The sequence below is a fragment of the Myodes glareolus genome, chromosome 12, assembly GCF_982192425.1.
Source record: "Myodes glareolus chromosome 12, mMyoGla1.1, whole genome shotgun sequence".
Lineage (NCBI taxonomy): Eukaryota > Metazoa > Chordata > Mammalia > Rodentia > Cricetidae > Myodes > Myodes glareolus.
Window position 1 is genome coordinate 82,416,553 of NC_142037.1, and position 18,213 is coordinate 82,434,765.

Genomic DNA, 18,213 nt, shown 5'->3' on the forward strand with positions numbered 1-18,213 from the left:
GAACACGATGCTCCCAGAACCGAATAAGAAAGCTGGGAAATCAACATCAGGGAATCATCCGGCATTTTGGGAGCTCAGAGAGGCAATGGAACTTAATGTGTCAGGGAGCAAGATCAGCAAAACTCTTGCAAGGAGTGGTGTGGAAATGGAGGAAGAGGGGCTGGAGTGTGGAGTTGGTTTTTATTTTCTCTTTACTCTTTGGGAGCCCTGATACTCAGTTCCAAATAAATTAATAGTCTTACTCTTTCTTATGAAGGCTCGGCCTTACCTTGGCTTATTTCTAGCCAGCTTTCTGTAACTGAAACTTATCCTGTCTACCTTTTGCCTCTGGGCTTTTATCTTTATTCTATATTCTTTAGTTCTTACTCTGTGGCTTGCTGTGTAGCTGGGTGGCTGGTTCCTGGTGTCTTCCTCTCTTCCTCCTTTTCTTGTTTCTCAATCCTCTCTTCCCAGAGTTCTCCTCCTATTTATTCTCTCTGTCTGCCAGCCCCACCTATACTTTCTCTTGCCTAGCTATTGGCTCTTCAGCTCTTTGTTATACCAATCAGGTGTTTTAGGCAGGCAAAGTAACACAGCTTCACAGAGTTAAACAAACACAATATAAAAGGATGCAGCACATCTTTGCATCACTAAACAAATGTTCCCCAGCATAAACAAATGTAACACATCTCCAACTAACATTCTACATTTCCTCCTTATTATCTAAACAAAAAGAAAAGGTTTTAACTTTAACATAAATATACAATAAAAACAAATATCAGGTAAGAATTACATTTATAAGATCCAGTCCATTTGTATTTATCAAATTTAGAGAAAATACTCCATTATCTATCTTATCTTAGTGAGTCCAAAGTTTTATACCTAGTTTACTTTCTATCATAACTAAGGAAAACTATAACTCTATTTAGTCCTTAATTCCATCAAAGACCCTAGAAGGATATACCCAACAACAGAGACATCTGACTGCCCGGACAGTCACTCAAAGTTCCTCTGCAATGTTAGGGCATCCATCTTCAGCCTTCAGGCCTAGGACATCTGACAGACTCTTCTATGAAGCAGGAAATTTGAAGGACTGTTCTACCTAATCTTGGCAAAGTTTAACAGTCACTTTCCTGTGTGCCCTGTATGAAGGCTAAGAACTGTGGCCTGTTTGCACAGGAATATAAGCTAGGACCATCCTGGGCTTGGCATCAGGGATTATTAAACTATAGCTCCATTCCATATAGTGGACTAGGGAAGAAAATCAGTTGATGGAACACTTATCTGCCACACAGAAAGCCCTGGGTTCTGTCCATAGAAGCAACTAAATTTGGGCATTGTGGCACATGCCTGCAATTCCAGGGTTTGGGCAGTGGAGACAAGATGATTGGATATTCAAGATCTTCAGCTACACAGCAAGCTTGAGGCCAGCATGGATACATGAGGCCCTCTCTCAAAACAAACAACTGAGCTAAAGAGGTGGCTCAGCTGGTGAGAGCACTGTCTGCTCATCCAGAGGATCCCTGCCCAGTTCCTAGCTTCTGTGTTGTGGTTATAACTGCCTGTCACTCCAGCTCCAATGAGACCCTTGCCTGGCTAAGGTTACTCATACTCACATGGCAGACACAAAAAACATACACACATACACACACACGGCAGACACAAAGACATACACATGGCAGGCAGGTAGGCAGACAGACACACAGATACAGCAGACACACACACATGTCATACAGACATACAGACACATGGCAGGCACACGCGCGCACACACACGGCAGATACAAAGATATACATACACATGGCAGGCAGATAGACAGACACACAGACACACACAACAGACACACACACATGTCATACAGACATACAGACACATGGCAGGCACACACACACAGTATGCGTACATGCACGCATGCGCGCGCGCACACACACACACACACACACACACGGCAGATACAAAGACATACATACACATGGCAGGCAGATAGACACACAGACATACACAACAGACACACACACATACAGTCATACAGGCATGCAGACACATGGCAGGTAGACACATAACAGACACACATGGCAGACACACACAGCAGACACACACACCAATAAAAAGACATGCCCATAAAGAAAAGAGTGGAAGTTTAAAACAAACAAATAAGCCAGGTGGTGGTGGTGCTCACCTTTAGTCCCAGCACTAAGGAGGCAGAGGCAAGTGGATCTTTGTGAGTTCAAGGTCAGCATGGTATGGTCTACAGAGCAAGTTCTGGGACACCCATGGCTGCACAGAGAAACTCTGTCATGGGAACAAAACAAAACAAAACAAAAAATACACCAAATATCTGTAGGATGAATTAGGCAGTAGGTATGTGTAATATCTTAGAAGGAACCACTACTTCAAGTAGAGAATATTCATCAATTCAAGAAAAACAGAATGAGATATATACATATATGTACATAGAAAGATGTTAGTAGTAAAATATAGATTTTTTTTCCCTCTCTGGGAAAAAACAGTACCAGGAAAGGTATGGGAAGTTCTTCTGTATATGTGTCACTTTTATAGGTTAATGAATAAAGAATCTGTTTCAGCTAGTGGCTTAGCAGAGTAGAGTTAGATGGGAAAACTAAACTGAATGCTGGGAGAAAGAAGGTGCAGTCAGTGAGACGCCATGCAGCCCCCAGAGCAGAAAGATGCAATCTGCCAGCTGGAAACTTGCCCTGCCAGTAAGCCACAGCCACGTGATGATACACAGACTAATGGAGATGGGTTAGTTCAGGATATAAGAGTTAGCCAGAAATGTGCTTAAGCTATTGGCCAAGCAATGATTTAAATAATATAGTTTCTGTATGATTATTTCGGGGCTGAGCAGTTGGGAACAAACAACCACCCTCCTACAACACAGAAAGAAATAAGCTTTAGTGTTGCATGTCGCTGGGGTTTCCCCCATGTGGGTATTGCATTTGTTAATGTGCTTACTAACTTCTAAAGACATCTTAACGAGCACGTATTAAATAGTATGACCAGATAAGACACGCAAACTCATATCCTTAAGAACAAGAATTTATTTCACACCAGTGATACTTCACAGCTCACTACTAGCCTTCACTGGGTGGTCTTTTGAGTGACACATAATTTAAAAGGGAAGGGCAAAGAAAACTAGAAAAACAAACAAACAAGACCTAAGGCACAGTATTCAGCTCAAACTGCTGACACTATCTACCATTTTTTTTTTTTTTAAAAAAGCCCTCTGTAAACTCAACATTGTTTTCATTAAAGTGCTAGAAATAAGCAGGATGGTCACCTTTTCAAAATCAAGTTAGTCTGAACTCAGTTCACTTCTTCAGCAGAAATGCAAGACATGGCCCAGTGTTAGAAAAAAAAAAATAAAGTATGTGCTTTAAATAAAGCCGGGTGGTGGTGGTGCAAGCCGAGGCAGGTGGATCTCTGAGTTCAAGACCAGCCTGGTCTACAAAATAAGTTCCAGGACAGCCAGTGCTATACAAAGAGAAACTCTGTCTTGAAAAACCAAAAATAACAAAAATTAAAAAAATTAAAAAAAGATTAAAAGGCTCCCGCTGGCAGCTTAGAAAACAGCTTTGTTATTAGTTAATATTTTGGTTCACGATTCTGAAGTCTTCCGTATCAAAGGCTCTGCAATAGAGTGTTCTGCCCCTTGGGGCAGAGGTCAGGGTGCACCGTGGACTCCGTGGACTCCGTGGCCTCCGTGACCTCCTGACCTTCACATATTTGTCTGTGAGACAGGTTCCAGCGTGGAGAGGGGGTTGTCCTTTCCTATGCTCTTTTTCTTTTCTTCCTCATCGAACTGAGCTTCTATCTCCGCTGGGTTGACGTAGGTGTAGAATCGAGCCATGATGGCGAATATCACACAGACAACCAGGAGCAATGAGGCGAACAGAACGTACTCAGCCCACTTGGGAGGACCAGAGTTGGTGCAAGGAAACAAACAAACAAACCACAGGTCACATTAACATGGTACTGTATGCCCAATTTCTTGCTACTTCTGGGTGGAAGACACCTTAAATCAAACAGCTAGAAAAAGCGGGGTACCCAGCAGAGACACACTGGGTTTTCTCAAATGTTCAAGGAACAGGGGACATTTTCCTACTAACATGGGGTGTGGAAACACCGGACCTTTGGGAAGATGAGAGAAATTTTCTGATTTTTTGAGACAGGGTTTCTCTGTGCAACTCTGGTTGCCCTGGAACTTGCTCTGCAGACCCCTGAGACTTGCAGATATCCGCCTGCCTCTGCCCTCTGAGGGTTAGGATTAAAGGTGTACGCCACCATTGTCCAGCAATTTTCTGAAATGCTTCAGGTTTATGGCAGGCACCAGAGGGACCAAGCCTGAAGCCCTCTGGCCATTCCCACCAAGGAAACAATGTAGACCTTGTGTGAAACAAAGCTGAGCAAACACTATGAGCATCAGACAAGCCTGTGTTTCATTGTACTCTAAGTGGGAAGGTGTAACTATTGAAAGAATGCCTTTAAGTTGTTGTGAAGTTTCTGCACAAGGACTCTGATTTTCTTTACTATTTTTACCAATGCTGGGACTAGAACCCGAAGCCTTGTGCATGCTAGGCAAGTGCTCTACTGTGGAGTTACACCCCTAGTCCACATGTCTAGTTTAGGGCTCTTGAGTTGAATTCACAGAATTGATAATGAGTGTTTCCTTTTATAGTAGACCCCGTCAGGCAGGTTAATCTGGTGTCGGTTTCCAAGCAACAAGAGTCATCAGAGATTCTGCCCAGCACCACCCATAACAGCTCCAGCAGATGGGCCTGGCCAAGTTATTCAGCCATTGACTCGAATGGATACTTATTTATAGATAACTAGGGAGGGTCATGGTGATAACCACTAATAGCCAGGAAGTTCAAAGTCAGCCTCAGTTACACAGCAAGTTTGAAGCCAAGCTGGGCTACATAAGACCTGGTCTCAAAAAAGACAGGGAAAAAAATAGGCACACCCAACCTTCTTTCCCCTCATACCTGTTTCTCGAAGTGACCAGCCCCTGCCACGATGAGCACAATGATATTGCCAACAGCCACAGTTAAAAGCCAGCCTGCCTGAAGCACCGACTTCATGTTAGAAGGAGCCTGGGGGAGCAAAGCAGAATGGATTACAACCAGAGTCCTGCTTCAGGCCAGAAGAGTCCCACCCACCCCTCCCTTCACCCAGCATCCTGGATGTGCAGGTTAGAAGTCAGGTTTAGTCAGGTGTGGTACCTCACACCTATAACCCAGCACTTGGGAGGCTGAGGCAGGAAAACCATGTGTTTGAGGACACCCTCGGCTACACAGTGCGGCCCTGTTCTAAATACAAATAGGTGGATAAGTGAATAAAAACAAGGTCAGGGTCATGTTAATATAAGGAGGGCATCGCTTATGCGATGAGGCACAAAAACCCTCCTGAGGAGAGGCCTCTCTCCACACACAAGTGTCTTAGTAACGGGCAGATCTACAGGCGATGGCCTCTGCTCACAGACTGCTAGGCAAAGCCATTTGTGGCAGTTCTCCCCCAAAGTAGGACAACTTTCTGGGCTGCAAACTTGGCCTTCTGCCACGTCCTTCCTCGTGCTCTCGACAACTATGTCACAGCCACGTACAGCCATGGCGTTTGTCAGACTGTGTGGTCATCCCAGAAAGGGGCGACCTGCCCATGCTGACCATCACGGATACTGAAGGAAAAGATGCCAGGATGGAATGGCTTTGACTGCGGTTTCGACAAATATTTAGATATTAACCTCTAATTAGGGTACCAATAAAATTTGTTTACTTAGTTGTGGTAGTTTGAATGTAATTGGCCCCTCATAGGGAGCAGCAAAATTAGGAGGCATGGCTTTGCTGGAGTGGGTGTGGCTTTGTTGGAGGAGTGTGCCACTGTGGGGGGGGACTATGAGGTCTCCTATGCTCAAGCTATGCTCAGTTCAGTTCACTTCCTGTTGCCTTTAGATCAAGTTGTGGACAGAATTCTCAGCTCCTTCTCCAGCATGCTATCTGCCTGCATGCTGTCATACTGCCAACCACCATGCCCCCCACTATGGTGATAATGGACTGAATCCTTGAAACTGTAAGCCACCACCTCAGAGAAATGTTTTCTGTTATAAGAGTTGCCATGGTCATAGTGTCTCTTCACAATAGAAACCCTAAATAAGACTTTAGCCAAATATACTTAAAAGCAAAAAGCAAAAAGCAAAAAAAAAAAAGTAGTATTTTTCTGAGGTAGGGTGTTATATATCTCTGCTGACTTCAGACTTCCTATATAGCCAAGGAAGATCTTGAAGTTTGGACCTCCCTGCCTGTACCTCTCCAGGGCAGGGATTACAGGAGGGCATTGCCGTACCTGGTTTCAGACAGTGCTGCGGTTTGAACCCATGGCTGCATGCATGCTAGAAAAGACTCTCATCAACTGAGCTACATACTAAGACCCAGTCTTACACGACTAGAGGCAAAAGAGGCTCTAAGCATGTGGACATCCCAGATTCAAATCAAGTTCCCTCAGCGTTTTCCTGAGGGCAGCAGGCAGCAGAGGAGAGGAAGAAACAAGAGACCTGGGAATAGGAGAATTCCAGTCCAGTGACGGAGAAGACCACTTCGCCACAGGTGAGGAGGAAGTACTGCGGGATCTGCAGCGCCATGTTCACCGTGTTGGGTGGGATGTCTTCAAATTCCTTCACTTCCAGGCATCCGTCACTCTAGACCACCAAAGCAACAAGCAGGTGGTTGAGAAGGAGGCAGAGACGCCCTTTAGACTAACATCTGTTTGTACAGACAAACTGAGTTGACCTTCTAAGGTTAAATCTCACACCTTATGGAGCTAGTACCCATTTTAAATGCAATGTTGGAAGCCGGTCAGTTAAAACGGTGCCCCCTAAAGTCAATAGTCCATAAGGAAGCATCAAATACTGGTTGGTAGGAGCGTTTAGCTACTGTGTAACTAAGTCTGCTGGGTCAACTTAAGTCAACAATAAGTTAGAGAATCAGTGGTGGGCCAGTGGGGAAAGGGGCTTGCCATTAAACCTGCAACCCACACAGTGGAAAGAGAGAATGGATTCCTAAAGGTTGTACCTACACACGCGCGCACACACACACACACACACACGTGTGTGTGTGTGCATGCACGCATGCGCTTGCACATAAAAAAAAAAGAATTAGTGGTGAGTTGAACTAGTTCTAAGCCCATTTACAGATCCCAATTCCTCTCGTTAATCGTGAGCACATCCTGAGTGTCTGTGAAGAGGAGGACCAGGCTATCTGCTGCGGTCGAATGAGCTACTAACCGCCCGTCTGATCACATAGGTGTAGGCGCTGCCAAAGTCAAGGCTGGAAGATTTAAAGTCACGTGGACAGGTTGATGCAATCTCCGTGGAGTCTATTGTGTATTCTTTTCTATTAAACGAAAAAAAAAAACAGAGGTTACAGTACCTGGTATTAGAGTATCCTTTCTTTTCCTTCCTTCCTTCCTTCCTTCCTTCCTTCCTTCCTTCCTTCCTTTCTTTCTTTCTTTCTTTCTTTCTTTCTTTTATCTTTTCTTTAAAGAAAAGTACTAAGCAACCTTGAATTTGGGAACAAGTTGCCCAGAAAAGGTACTTACACGCCAGAAGGAAAAAACTGGTAACTGCTGATATTGTTACTGGAGATGTTTGCGTACACTTTCCCGCTCATCGTGATGGTTAGCATCTCATTAAGGGTGTTGACAAATCTGGAACAGAAAGCCATCTGTCATGTAACCAAACCATGGAATGAGTTCTTCTCCATCACAAGTCTGGGACCCCATGTTAGGCTATGTTCCTTTTTGAAGGGATTTAAGATACATACAGAAAATTCCTGGGGTCTAGAGGCAGGAAGTTAGCTGTCTTACGGTTGTCTCTGTCCACCCATTCGTGAGAATATCCTTCAAAGAATTTACCTAACAGTATGTGGGCACACCAGGAACTGTTTAGCTGACTGGTATGTAGGGGCATTCATTAACTAGGCATGGAAACAGGGACAGGTTCATTTTCTTTCCAGAAGGCAGCCAGGCTTTGTTGGTGCTGCTTGCATGGAAACTTTCAGAGTTCAACATGTGAAGGACCAAAAAAATAAAAACATTGCTGGAAGACAGCCCCAGGCAGGACTTCCTCTGGGGCAGGAGAACATGCCATTTTAGTTACATCTGAGAGCATGGGGCAGGGATGGGATGCAGGATCTGGGCAAAAGAAATAAGCTAGCCCAGTAAGAAGAGGCTGTCCTAAGTGACAGCCATCAGAAGGGGGACCAGAGTGACACTGGCCAGCACCTGCTGGGATGCAGTGAGGAATGGGACACCCAAAGACCTCAGTCCTAAGTCCCAAGGCTTCCAGCCTTGCCATGGTCTCTTGCTTAAACCTCAGGAGGAAGCAGGTGAGCAACTTGCCTTCCTAGGTCTGTATAGAATGTTTCAGCGAGAACAGATGGTTACAGATGTAACCATAACATAGGCTAGAGACTCTATGCTACAGAAGACCCTGAGATTCTTATACTTCCCCAGGGATGAGCATGGTGCTTCCCCAAGGGAGGTTAGTCGTTTGTTTTGTCCACCAAATAGGTAGGTGACAGACTATAGCAGATTGTTCAGTACATAGAACAAGAAGTAATGATGGTCATCTAAGTACTATAAAGAACAACTTAACCACTGTATCTCTAAAATATATGACCCAGCTTCACCAGCTTCATGGCATTTATTTATCTAATAGAAATATATATACATATAATATTTATGGTTATATAGTTATTTGTATATATAAATAATATATACATATATACATACATAGACACACACATATATACATACAAACAAATAATTTTTTGAGACACAGTTTCTCTGTGTAACAGCCTTGGAACTCATAGAGATCTGCCTGCCTCTGCCTCCTGAGTGCTGGAAATCAAGGTGTGCACCACCACCACCTGGCCAAAAAAGTTTTTTAAAAGATGCCATTTCAACATTTAATGTGTGTGTGTGTGTGTGTGTGTGTATGTGTGTGTGATGCAGGTGCCCTCAGAGACCAGAAAAGGGCATCAGATGCCTTGGAACTGGAGTTACAGGCAGGTGTAAATTGCTGGACTTGGGTTCGAGTCACCAAACTGGGAGCTTCTGCAAGAGTGGTACCTAGTCTTAACTGCTGAGCCGCCCCCCAGGTACTATATTCATATATAGTGGATATAGGTTCACAATATTTTTTTTACTAAAAATGATAAACATTTAAGGACTATTTCCATAGAGAAACTCTATCCACATGAAGAACAAGGTGAGAACACCGATTATGGTCATGTTAAGACACTGAGAAGGAGCTGAATTTCCTGGACTAGAGATCTAAGCAATGGAAGGCCAGTGTGTGGTCAAGGGAACAGATAAGGGGTACAGACGTCAATACATAATAGTCAAGTTATACATGTTACATAATATTACTGGTAGCATTATTGTAGAGCAATATATGCTGGTGACAATAACTTTTATATTATTCTTTCTTTAAAAATGTGCTAAGAAACATTGGCTATGAATATGTAATATATAGCAATATAGTAAAAATGCAGGGGAAAACAATATTAAATTCTCAACCAATTTTGAAAAGATTTATTTTTACTTCTTGTTTCTGTCTATGTGTGTGTCTCTTGGGTGTGTGGCAAGTGCGTGTGGCTGTCTGATCGCCTGAAGCCGGAGCCATGGGAGGTTGCGGGCCGCCGGCTGTGTGCTCTGGACTGAGAAGAACTCTGGACAACAGTGGGCCCTTTTCTCCAGCCCCTCAACCAAGTTTTGCATGAAGTCTTGCCAATTTATTTAAAACATGACAATTTAAATCTCACAATATGCTGATGGTGTAATGTAAAACCTCATTTGCTTGAAATTTTGTGTTTCGTTTCTTTAATTTATGTACTATTCAGAAAGTCTGATTTCATGGAGGTCTGGAAGCTGCTCTGCTTATCAACCTTTCCTAGTCTTCTAGAACTTCCGTGTTGCCTCTAGGGCACCGTGGGAACCATAAGTCCTGGGGCTCTGCCAAGGACTTGGTATTGCCAGGTAATAGAAAAGTGATTTTCTATAACCACACACGTGGGTGGGAGGGGCAAGTGTGTTAACAGAAAAGTGATTTGTCTATTACCACACACGTGGGTGGGAGGGGTCAGCGTGTTAACAGAAAAGTGATTTGTCTATTACCACACACGTGGGTGGGAGGGGTCAGCGTGTTAACAGAAAAGTGATTTGTCTATTACCACACACGTGGGTGGGAGGGGCCAGCGTGTTAACAGAAAAGTGATTTGTCTATAACCACACACGTGGGTGGGAGGGGCCAGCGTGTTAACAGAAAAGTGATTGTCTATAACCACACACGTGGGTGGGAGGGGTCAGCGTGTTAACAGAAAAGTGATTTGTCTATAACCACACACGTGGGTGGGAGGGGCCAGCATGTTAACAGAAAAGTGATTTGTCTATAACCACACACGTGGGTGGGGCCAGCATGTTGATAATGCTATGCATCTCTCTTCTTCAAGACTCCATCAAAGATATTTTTACATTTACAACCTCATCACTTAGACTACACACAAAAACACTGTTTAAATTAATCTTTTTGGGTTTGAAGAGGTAGCTCAGTCAGGTGAGCATCTAAAGCAGGAGACTCCAAGTTCAACCCTCAGCACACTTGAAGCTTTGGGGGCAGAGGCTGGAGCTCACTGGCCAGTCTAACTAGTGCATCCCAGGTGCCAACCAGGGGCTCTGCCCAAAAAACAACATGAACACCCATGAAGACCACATGAGGGTTGGCTTCCAGTAAGTGTGCACGTGCGCACACATGCACACACACAAGCTTTTAAGCACTCCAGTTATATTAGTGAGCAGTTGACTTCTGGTGTGTGCTCATATACACACAAACTTTTAAAAACTTCAGTTATACTTGTGAACAACTGACTTCCAGTAAATGTGTGCATGCACATATGCAGACATACACACAAGCTTTTAAACACCTTGTACTAGTGAGCCTCCAACTTGAGTTTGATTCCTGGAGTCTATCAGTGAAAGGAGAGAGTTTAGTCCTACAGCTGTCCTCTGACACGCGTACAGGGGCACACGCATGCCCCCAACACATGCATACTAAATAAACAAGCTATCTAAGATTTAAAGAGACTGGCAGGTGATGACTCAGTGGGTGAAGGCGCCTGCTCTCAGACCTGACGGCCTGAGATTGGTCCCCAGGACCCACGTGGTGTAAGACGGAGACAGCTCCTGAGAGCTGCCCTCTAACCTCCACTCCCACACATACACACACATAAATAAATGAATACATATGTACATATAAATATACACATAAACAAACAGCCTAAATACCATAATCTACATTGTTCAAGGTTTCCAGTGTTAGGGGCCGTTTCTAAGAAATCAAAACAACGGAAATGTTCTGAGGATGAAATGAACCCCCTGAGGAGCTTCCAGTTCAGAACCAAAGACAAACCACAGAGCAGATCTGTGCGTGAGTGTGTGTGTGTGAGTGTGCGTGTATGTGTGTGAGTGTGCGTGCATGTGTGTGTGAGAGAGTGTATGTGAGTGTGAGAGTATATGTGTGTGAGTGTGCGTGTATGTGTGTGAGTGTGTATGTGTGTATGTGAGTGCGTGTGCGTGTATGTGTGTGAGTGTGTATGTGTGTATGTGAGTGCGTGTGCGTGTATGTGTGTGAGTGTGTGTGTGTGAGAGAGAGTGTATATGTGAGTGTGAGAGTATATGTGTGTGAGTGTGCGTGTATGTGTGTGAGTGTGTGAGAGAGTGTATGTATGTGTGTGTGTGTGTAAGAGAGAGAATGTGTGTGAGAGTGTGTGTGTGAGTCTGAGTTTGTATGTGTGTGTGAGAGATGAATGAATCCTGAATTCTGCCAGACTGATTTTCTACATCAGTTGACAAGCTAAGTGGACTTTCTGCTCTCGTTTATTAAGATGATGGATTATGTTGGCTGAAGCAGCCGGCACTCTTGGTGCAGGCGGAGCACTGCTATCCTCGTGTTATAACCAGCTTTGATTACAGGAATGTGCCAAGCTCTGCTAGAAGCTAAAGCACAGTTTCAGAAGAAATCTCCATACCTGATTCCATTTTCTCCTCTTTCTGGCTTCTGGTTAAGCCCATCTTTCACCTAAGAGAGAAAAATAAAATAAAATAAAAATATTCCTGAGCCAGTGAGACGGGTAGTGTGGGAGGCCTTGATGTGTAAGGCTGTCTCTCTGAGTTCACCCCCTGGAAGCCATGTACTCAGGTCACAGCTGTCCTCTCACGCCTTTACACACACTGTGGCATGCACACTCTGCTCTCTTATGTGCCATCATGTGCACATGCACACAATACACACAGCACACACACATATACAGGTATATACACATACACAAACATGAATAAACACACATACACATAAACATACACACATAAACATACACAGCACGAGGGTTGTAGGTTGTTTATATGGCTGGTTAGTTTACCTCGTTGTGTGGTTACAATTATGTAGATTGAGTATATACACACATTCACACATATATACAACACACATGCATGTACATATATACGACACACACATACATATATATACACACATAACACAACACACACATATACAAACACACATATATACACAAATGGTGCGGGAGAATTATCTGTATTCTGTCAATCATATTTTAATAAAACGCTGATTGGCCAGGCAGGCAGTATAGGCAGGAAAGCCAGACAGGAAGTAGAGGTGGAGCAAAGAGACTGGGAGTATTCTAGGAAGCTCCCTCTGCCACTCCTGCGCAGACCACCGAAGAGGCAGCATGTAACTTGCCCAGCTGAGAAAGGTACGGAGCCATGTGGCTAATGTAGATAAGGATAATGGGGTAACATAAGTTATAAGAGCTAATAAGTAGCCTGACCTAATGGGCCAATCAGCTTTATAACTTATAGAGATCTCTGTGTGATTGTGTGGGGTACCGGGTGGGACAGAAACCCCAACAAGCCGGCCCCCTCATGTTACACACAAACACATAGATTGTGGAATAATCTTTTTGTACACTGTGAAGATGTGTCACTTTGGTTGGTTTAATAAAAAGCTGAATGGCCAATAGCTAGGCAGATTTCTGGGGCAGAGAGGACATGAGGAAGAAGAAAGGTGGGGACAGGAGGAGACACGGAACAGCAGGAAGTGCAAGATGAAAGAGAGTTAACGCCACGTGGCAGAATGTAGATTAATATAAAAGAGTTAATTTAAGCTATAGAGCTAGTTGAGACAAGCCTAAGTTAAAGGCTGAACTTTCATAATTAATGTAAGTCTCTGTGTTGTTATTTGGGAGCTGACTGGTGGGTCAGAAAAAGATTCATTACATATACAACACACACACACACATACACACATACATAAATAAAACAATAAAATGATTTCCTAATATTTAGCCCATTAGAATCAATTCACACTAACACTTCAGACTTTGAGTTCATGATATTGGCCCTTGTCCTGGGAGATAAGGCCCTTGTCCCTTTCTTCATTCCTGCGTTCTCACCAGGCTAACACATGTTTCTACTGTTATTGATCCCTGATTGTCAGTGGTTCCAAAGAGCATGACTCTCCAACAATTTAGACTGTCTGACCTTTGGACGTTGCAACACTGTGTTGTCAACACAAAGTTCATGTGTGAGAGCCGTGTGAGAGTTAGGAAAATCACTGCAAAACGACTCTTCTAAGGCTTTAAGTATGCACATTTGTGCTGAGTCACGCTCGGAGACACCCTGGAGTGTGTGCTGCCTGCGGGCCACAGGCTGGACACCCTCCCAACAGAAAGAGCCCCTCCACAGCTTCCTGATTAAGCAGATGGCCAATGGCATTAATTGTACATCGAGTTTTTTTGTATGTTTTTTTTCAAATTCCCTTCAGACTGACTGAAGTTCCTTTATTTGGTTCAACGACATCTTCACTCTTCATATACCAAATGACATGTCTGCATCTTGTCAACAAATATTCCACAATTATTTTCTTCCTTGTATTTGGTATGCACACCATACTTTTGTAAGGCTGTTCTAATAAAGGGCACATTTAAAAGACTCATACAAATAAAGACATGTTAAGTGATTTATCTCAAAACGTCTCTGAGAATTACATATGTATCCATGTGATATTTACACATGTACATATGTATCCATGTGATGTTTTCACATATACACGAAAGAGTGTGTGCACACATAAGCGTGGGCACACACTCATTATCATAGCAAAATATTATTTACTTTTACATTTTTATTATTTTGCTTTTTTGAGTCAGAGTCCCTCTGTGTCACTCTAACCTGGAAGTCAAAGAAATTCTCCTGTATCTGCCCTGAGGGCTGGGATTAGAGGTGTGTGGCACTATGCTCAGCTGAGCAGGACTTTGCTAACAGTCCAGGCTAGTGTCTGCCTCCTGAGAGCTGGTGAAAAAGGTGTGCACCACCACACCTGACCCCTAGTTTTCCTTTTAAATCATAATTAATATTAATCCTTCTTATCCACCAACCAAACCCTTTACTAGAAGTCAAATGACCTGTGTTCTTGAAGAAAGAAGATTGGCTAATATAGTACTCTATGTAGATAAAGCAATGTCATGCCAATAAAAAGCTGTATCCTGAGCCTGGAGAAGTGACTCAGTGGTTAAGAGCACTTGCTGCTCTTGCAGAGACCTGGGTTTGGTTCCCAGAACCTATGTGGTGGTTTCCGATTATCCACAACTCCACTTCCAGGGGATCTGATGCCCTGTTTGACCTCCTCAGACACCAGGTACCCATGGGGTGCACATAATGTGTATACAGATAAAATACTCAAACATAATAAAATCTAAACTTGAAAGCTGTGTCTCTAATATTGCAATAGCCAAGAGAAAGCTATATGTATCGCCTACTTACCACAAGGTAACCACTGGGGGCCCATACTAGAAGGGTGTGGCGTTGACCTGCCTCAAATGTAGGGTCAACTCCAGTAACTGGAGATCCAGGAGAAGATATGTTTACACTTGTCAGCTTGTTTACATCAAAAGTCTTGAAACCGTTTGTCTGCATGGGGGTAGGGTGGGGGAGGAGGTAGAGTCAGCACTGTGCATTTGAACACTGTAATGCCATGTTACATGGCAATCCAAGTTCATATACATCCAAAATACCTTGTAGGGACTTCACGCTTGGCCTCCCACCCACACGGACACTTCTATACAGTTCTGTATTGCCACAGGGATTATATCGTTCACCAAACACTTTATTTTGTTTTGCTCTAAGGAAACTCATTCTGTGAAACCACTTATGATATGTTGGAGAGATGGTTCAGTGGTTAAGAGCACTGCCTGTTCTTCCAAAGGTCCTGAGTTCAATTCCCAGCAACCACATGATGGCTCACAACCACCTGTAATGAGATCTGGTGTAATTAGATCTGGTACCCTCTTGAGGAAGAGACCTGGTCAGTTGTCCTCATCAATTTAGACCGTGAAACTCAATATGGACAAGTTCCACAGAACTGCCGTATACGGGCTATCCATGCTTGCTTCAGCATTGTCACAGCATTAAAAGAACTATGTAAAGAACAGTACCAGAAACTGGGGATGGAGAGATGGCTCAACAGTCAAGTAGCTGTTCTTCCAGTGGATCTACATTTGAGTCCCAGCATCCATATGGTGGATCAAAACCATGAATAATTTCACCAAGGGCTTTGATACCCTCCTCTGGCCTCTGAGGGCACCAGGCACATATGTAGGCAGGACACCATACACATTTAAAACAAAACAAAACAAACACAAAAACCACCAGAGGAAAAGCAATGGCCCTGGTGACACCAATATGGGCTTCCTGATGGCCAGGAGTCAAGTTTCCAACACCTTCAACAAGGTCATCAGCTTGTCAGGTCTGAGTTCGCTGCTCTAAGTGTGGTGGACCAGGAATGAGAGTAGATGAACCCACACCATTGAGGTTAGGACCTCAAGGTTCTCCAAGTGACCAGACTCAAGGCTGGGAACCAGTATTCAAGGGCAATGACCTTTAGAGTTGGGTTTCAACACCAGCATTGTGAACACCAGGACAGATATACTTCTGTATACAGCATTGTGTGTGCCTCCCCATGTAGACTGAGTGTCCGCTGGCTTCCATACGTGAAACGCCAGCGTCACACTCTTGGTCTGTAGAGATTGTTCCAAATCTCCTCAGGGACGCTGTCGGCCCAGTTTGGAGCCGCAGAACCCCCTGCTGCTGGAAGGGCAGCAGCATGTGGGAAGTTACAGAGATACAGTAGTTCTGACCTACAGATCAAGTCTGCCTCCCCCAGGGTACCACATTCAAGTCAGAGGCCCGCCGGCCTAGAGAATGATATGTCATGGGCATCAGCATGCGCCAATCTTAGACTGGCTCTGGGGTTTATATGAGGACCCATAAGAACGAATCCTCTGAAATGTGTTGCAAGCCAGGGGAGAAGACAAACAAGGAGGCCCATGGCCTCTCACTTACTTGAGACATTTGGTCAAGTACCACAGTCTCTCCAGGAAGATACACATTCATGTTACCGTTTCCTATGTTCAAGACCTTAATTTGGACTTGATTTTCTGTAGGGAAGATGGGAAGAGTTTTCTAGGAAAGAGAGAAGGAAATCAACAGTGAGGACTCCTATGGACGGCCACTGTCACCCTGGGTCTGGGAGTCACTCTCCTCTGTAGTCTATAGCTGCATCCAAGGAGATGTGACAAACAGCCAGATAAGCCTACTGGTTACATCTGGCATAGCCATGGAGCATTATTTAGCCTTAAAAACAAAGGGGATCTTTTTATATCCTCTAAAAAAGGGTAAACCTTGAGGGTGTTATAAAAGAAGCCAACCACAAAAGGAAAAATGCCCCATGATTATATGTGGTGATATTTTGTTTGTGCTGTAACAAATAAAGCTTGCCTGAAGATCAGAGTGTGCAGTTAAGCCACACAGAGGCCAGGCAGTGGTGGCACACACCTTTAATCGCAGCACTTGGGAGGTGGAGACAGGAAGGGATACAGTTGGGCGGAGAGAGGAAGATAAGGTGGGAGGGCATAGGCAATCATGGCATTCAGTCTGAGGATCCCTAGAGACAGGATACCCCGTTTGGTCTGAGGATTTGGTAGAGGTTAGAATCAGTGACTGGTTGTTCTGCTTCTCCGTTCTTTCAGCATTTACCCCTATATATGACCCGGGGTTTTTTATTATTAAGATCATTTAGAAATCGCACAACAATTATGATCCTGTGATGCTCGGAGCAGAATCCTAGAGACAGACCATAGAATGGTATCTGGACGGGGGAGGGGAGGCCTTGGAGAGACAAATCGCGAAGTTAGCTCTGAATGGCACAGAGGCTTCATTTGGGCAGATAGAAAATTTCTGAAAGTATGTGTGGTGCGGGATCCACAGTAATGAGAATCGTACTGAGCCACATTGCTTAAAAATGGTTAAGATGGGAAATTTCATTTATGAATGTTCAGTGCCATGAACTGTGTGTGTGAGAAGAGAGAGTCTCTCTTCCAGTTTTATGGATCATTTTGTCCTTGCCTCTAGAATGAAAGTCTTATCTCCAGCAGGCAGCATTGGGCTGGTTTAGAAAAAGTGCACCCAACAGCTTTTAGGATCGGTTTAGTAATTAACCCTTAGTAGATATATTAAATTCCAAAATGTGTTTTTCCCTGAAGAGGACAGTGCATGTATTTCTGAAGTGCCTGCCTGTGAACGATAAGCCTCTTCTCATCAAGGAGTTCAGAACAACTTTGTGAACTCATCTCCCATTAGGGAGACTGTACAATAGACAGAAGCTGCTCACACCGTCTTTCCAGCTAATGAAGCCCGCCCATCAGTCCCAGGACCTCCTGTGCCCTGCCAGGACAGAACCCACAGTGCTAGCTGGTGGACAATCTGTGCACCCTCCTCCCCGCCAGCACCCTCCCACTGTCCTTGACCCTAGCAGTTCCTACTGTTTATGGGGAGAGCCCCCTTGTCTCCTCGAATCTTCCCCGCCCCAAAGAAAGCTCACAAGGGGTCCAGGAGAGACTCACATCGATTTCCACCTGCACGATTGCAGCCGCCACGAAGGCCATGGAAGCCAGGAACATCCCAACTGTCATCTTCTTCAGGGAGCTGATGAGGACAGGAGGAGAGTGGACATCAGCCTGTCTCACCCAGACAAACCAAGAGTGGGCCCCAAGGGAAAAGCCTCAGCCTCTCCCAGCCCGGCCACTTCCCTGC

The 18,213-nt window shown here is 44.3% G+C and overlaps 1 protein-coding gene across 1 annotated transcript in view; it reads right to left on the reverse strand.

Moving 5' to 3' along the window:
- Positions 1–3,020: 3,020 nt before the first annotated feature.
- Slc15a1 (solute carrier family 15 member 1) overlaps positions 3,021–18,213 on the reverse strand; it is a 42,043-nt gene continuing 26,850 nt past the window's right edge. The window contains exons 15-23 of the mRNA XM_087912314.1: positions 18,024–18,105; positions 16,465–16,584; positions 14,887–15,033; positions 12,078–12,127; positions 7,588–7,695; positions 7,274–7,382; positions 6,545–6,688; positions 4,983–5,090; positions 3,021–3,907 (exon numbers count right to left, since the gene is read on the reverse strand). Coding sequence (XP_087768440.1) covers positions 3,716–3,907; positions 4,983–5,090; positions 6,545–6,688; positions 7,274–7,382; positions 7,588–7,695; positions 12,078–12,127; positions 14,887–15,033; positions 16,465–16,584; positions 18,024–18,105 — 1,060 coding nt within the window. The 3' untranslated portion in view covers positions 3,021–3,715. The remainder of the gene's footprint in view (positions 3,908–4,982; positions 5,091–6,544; positions 6,689–7,273; positions 7,383–7,587; positions 7,696–12,077; positions 12,128–14,886; positions 15,034–16,464; positions 16,585–18,023; positions 18,106–18,213) is intronic.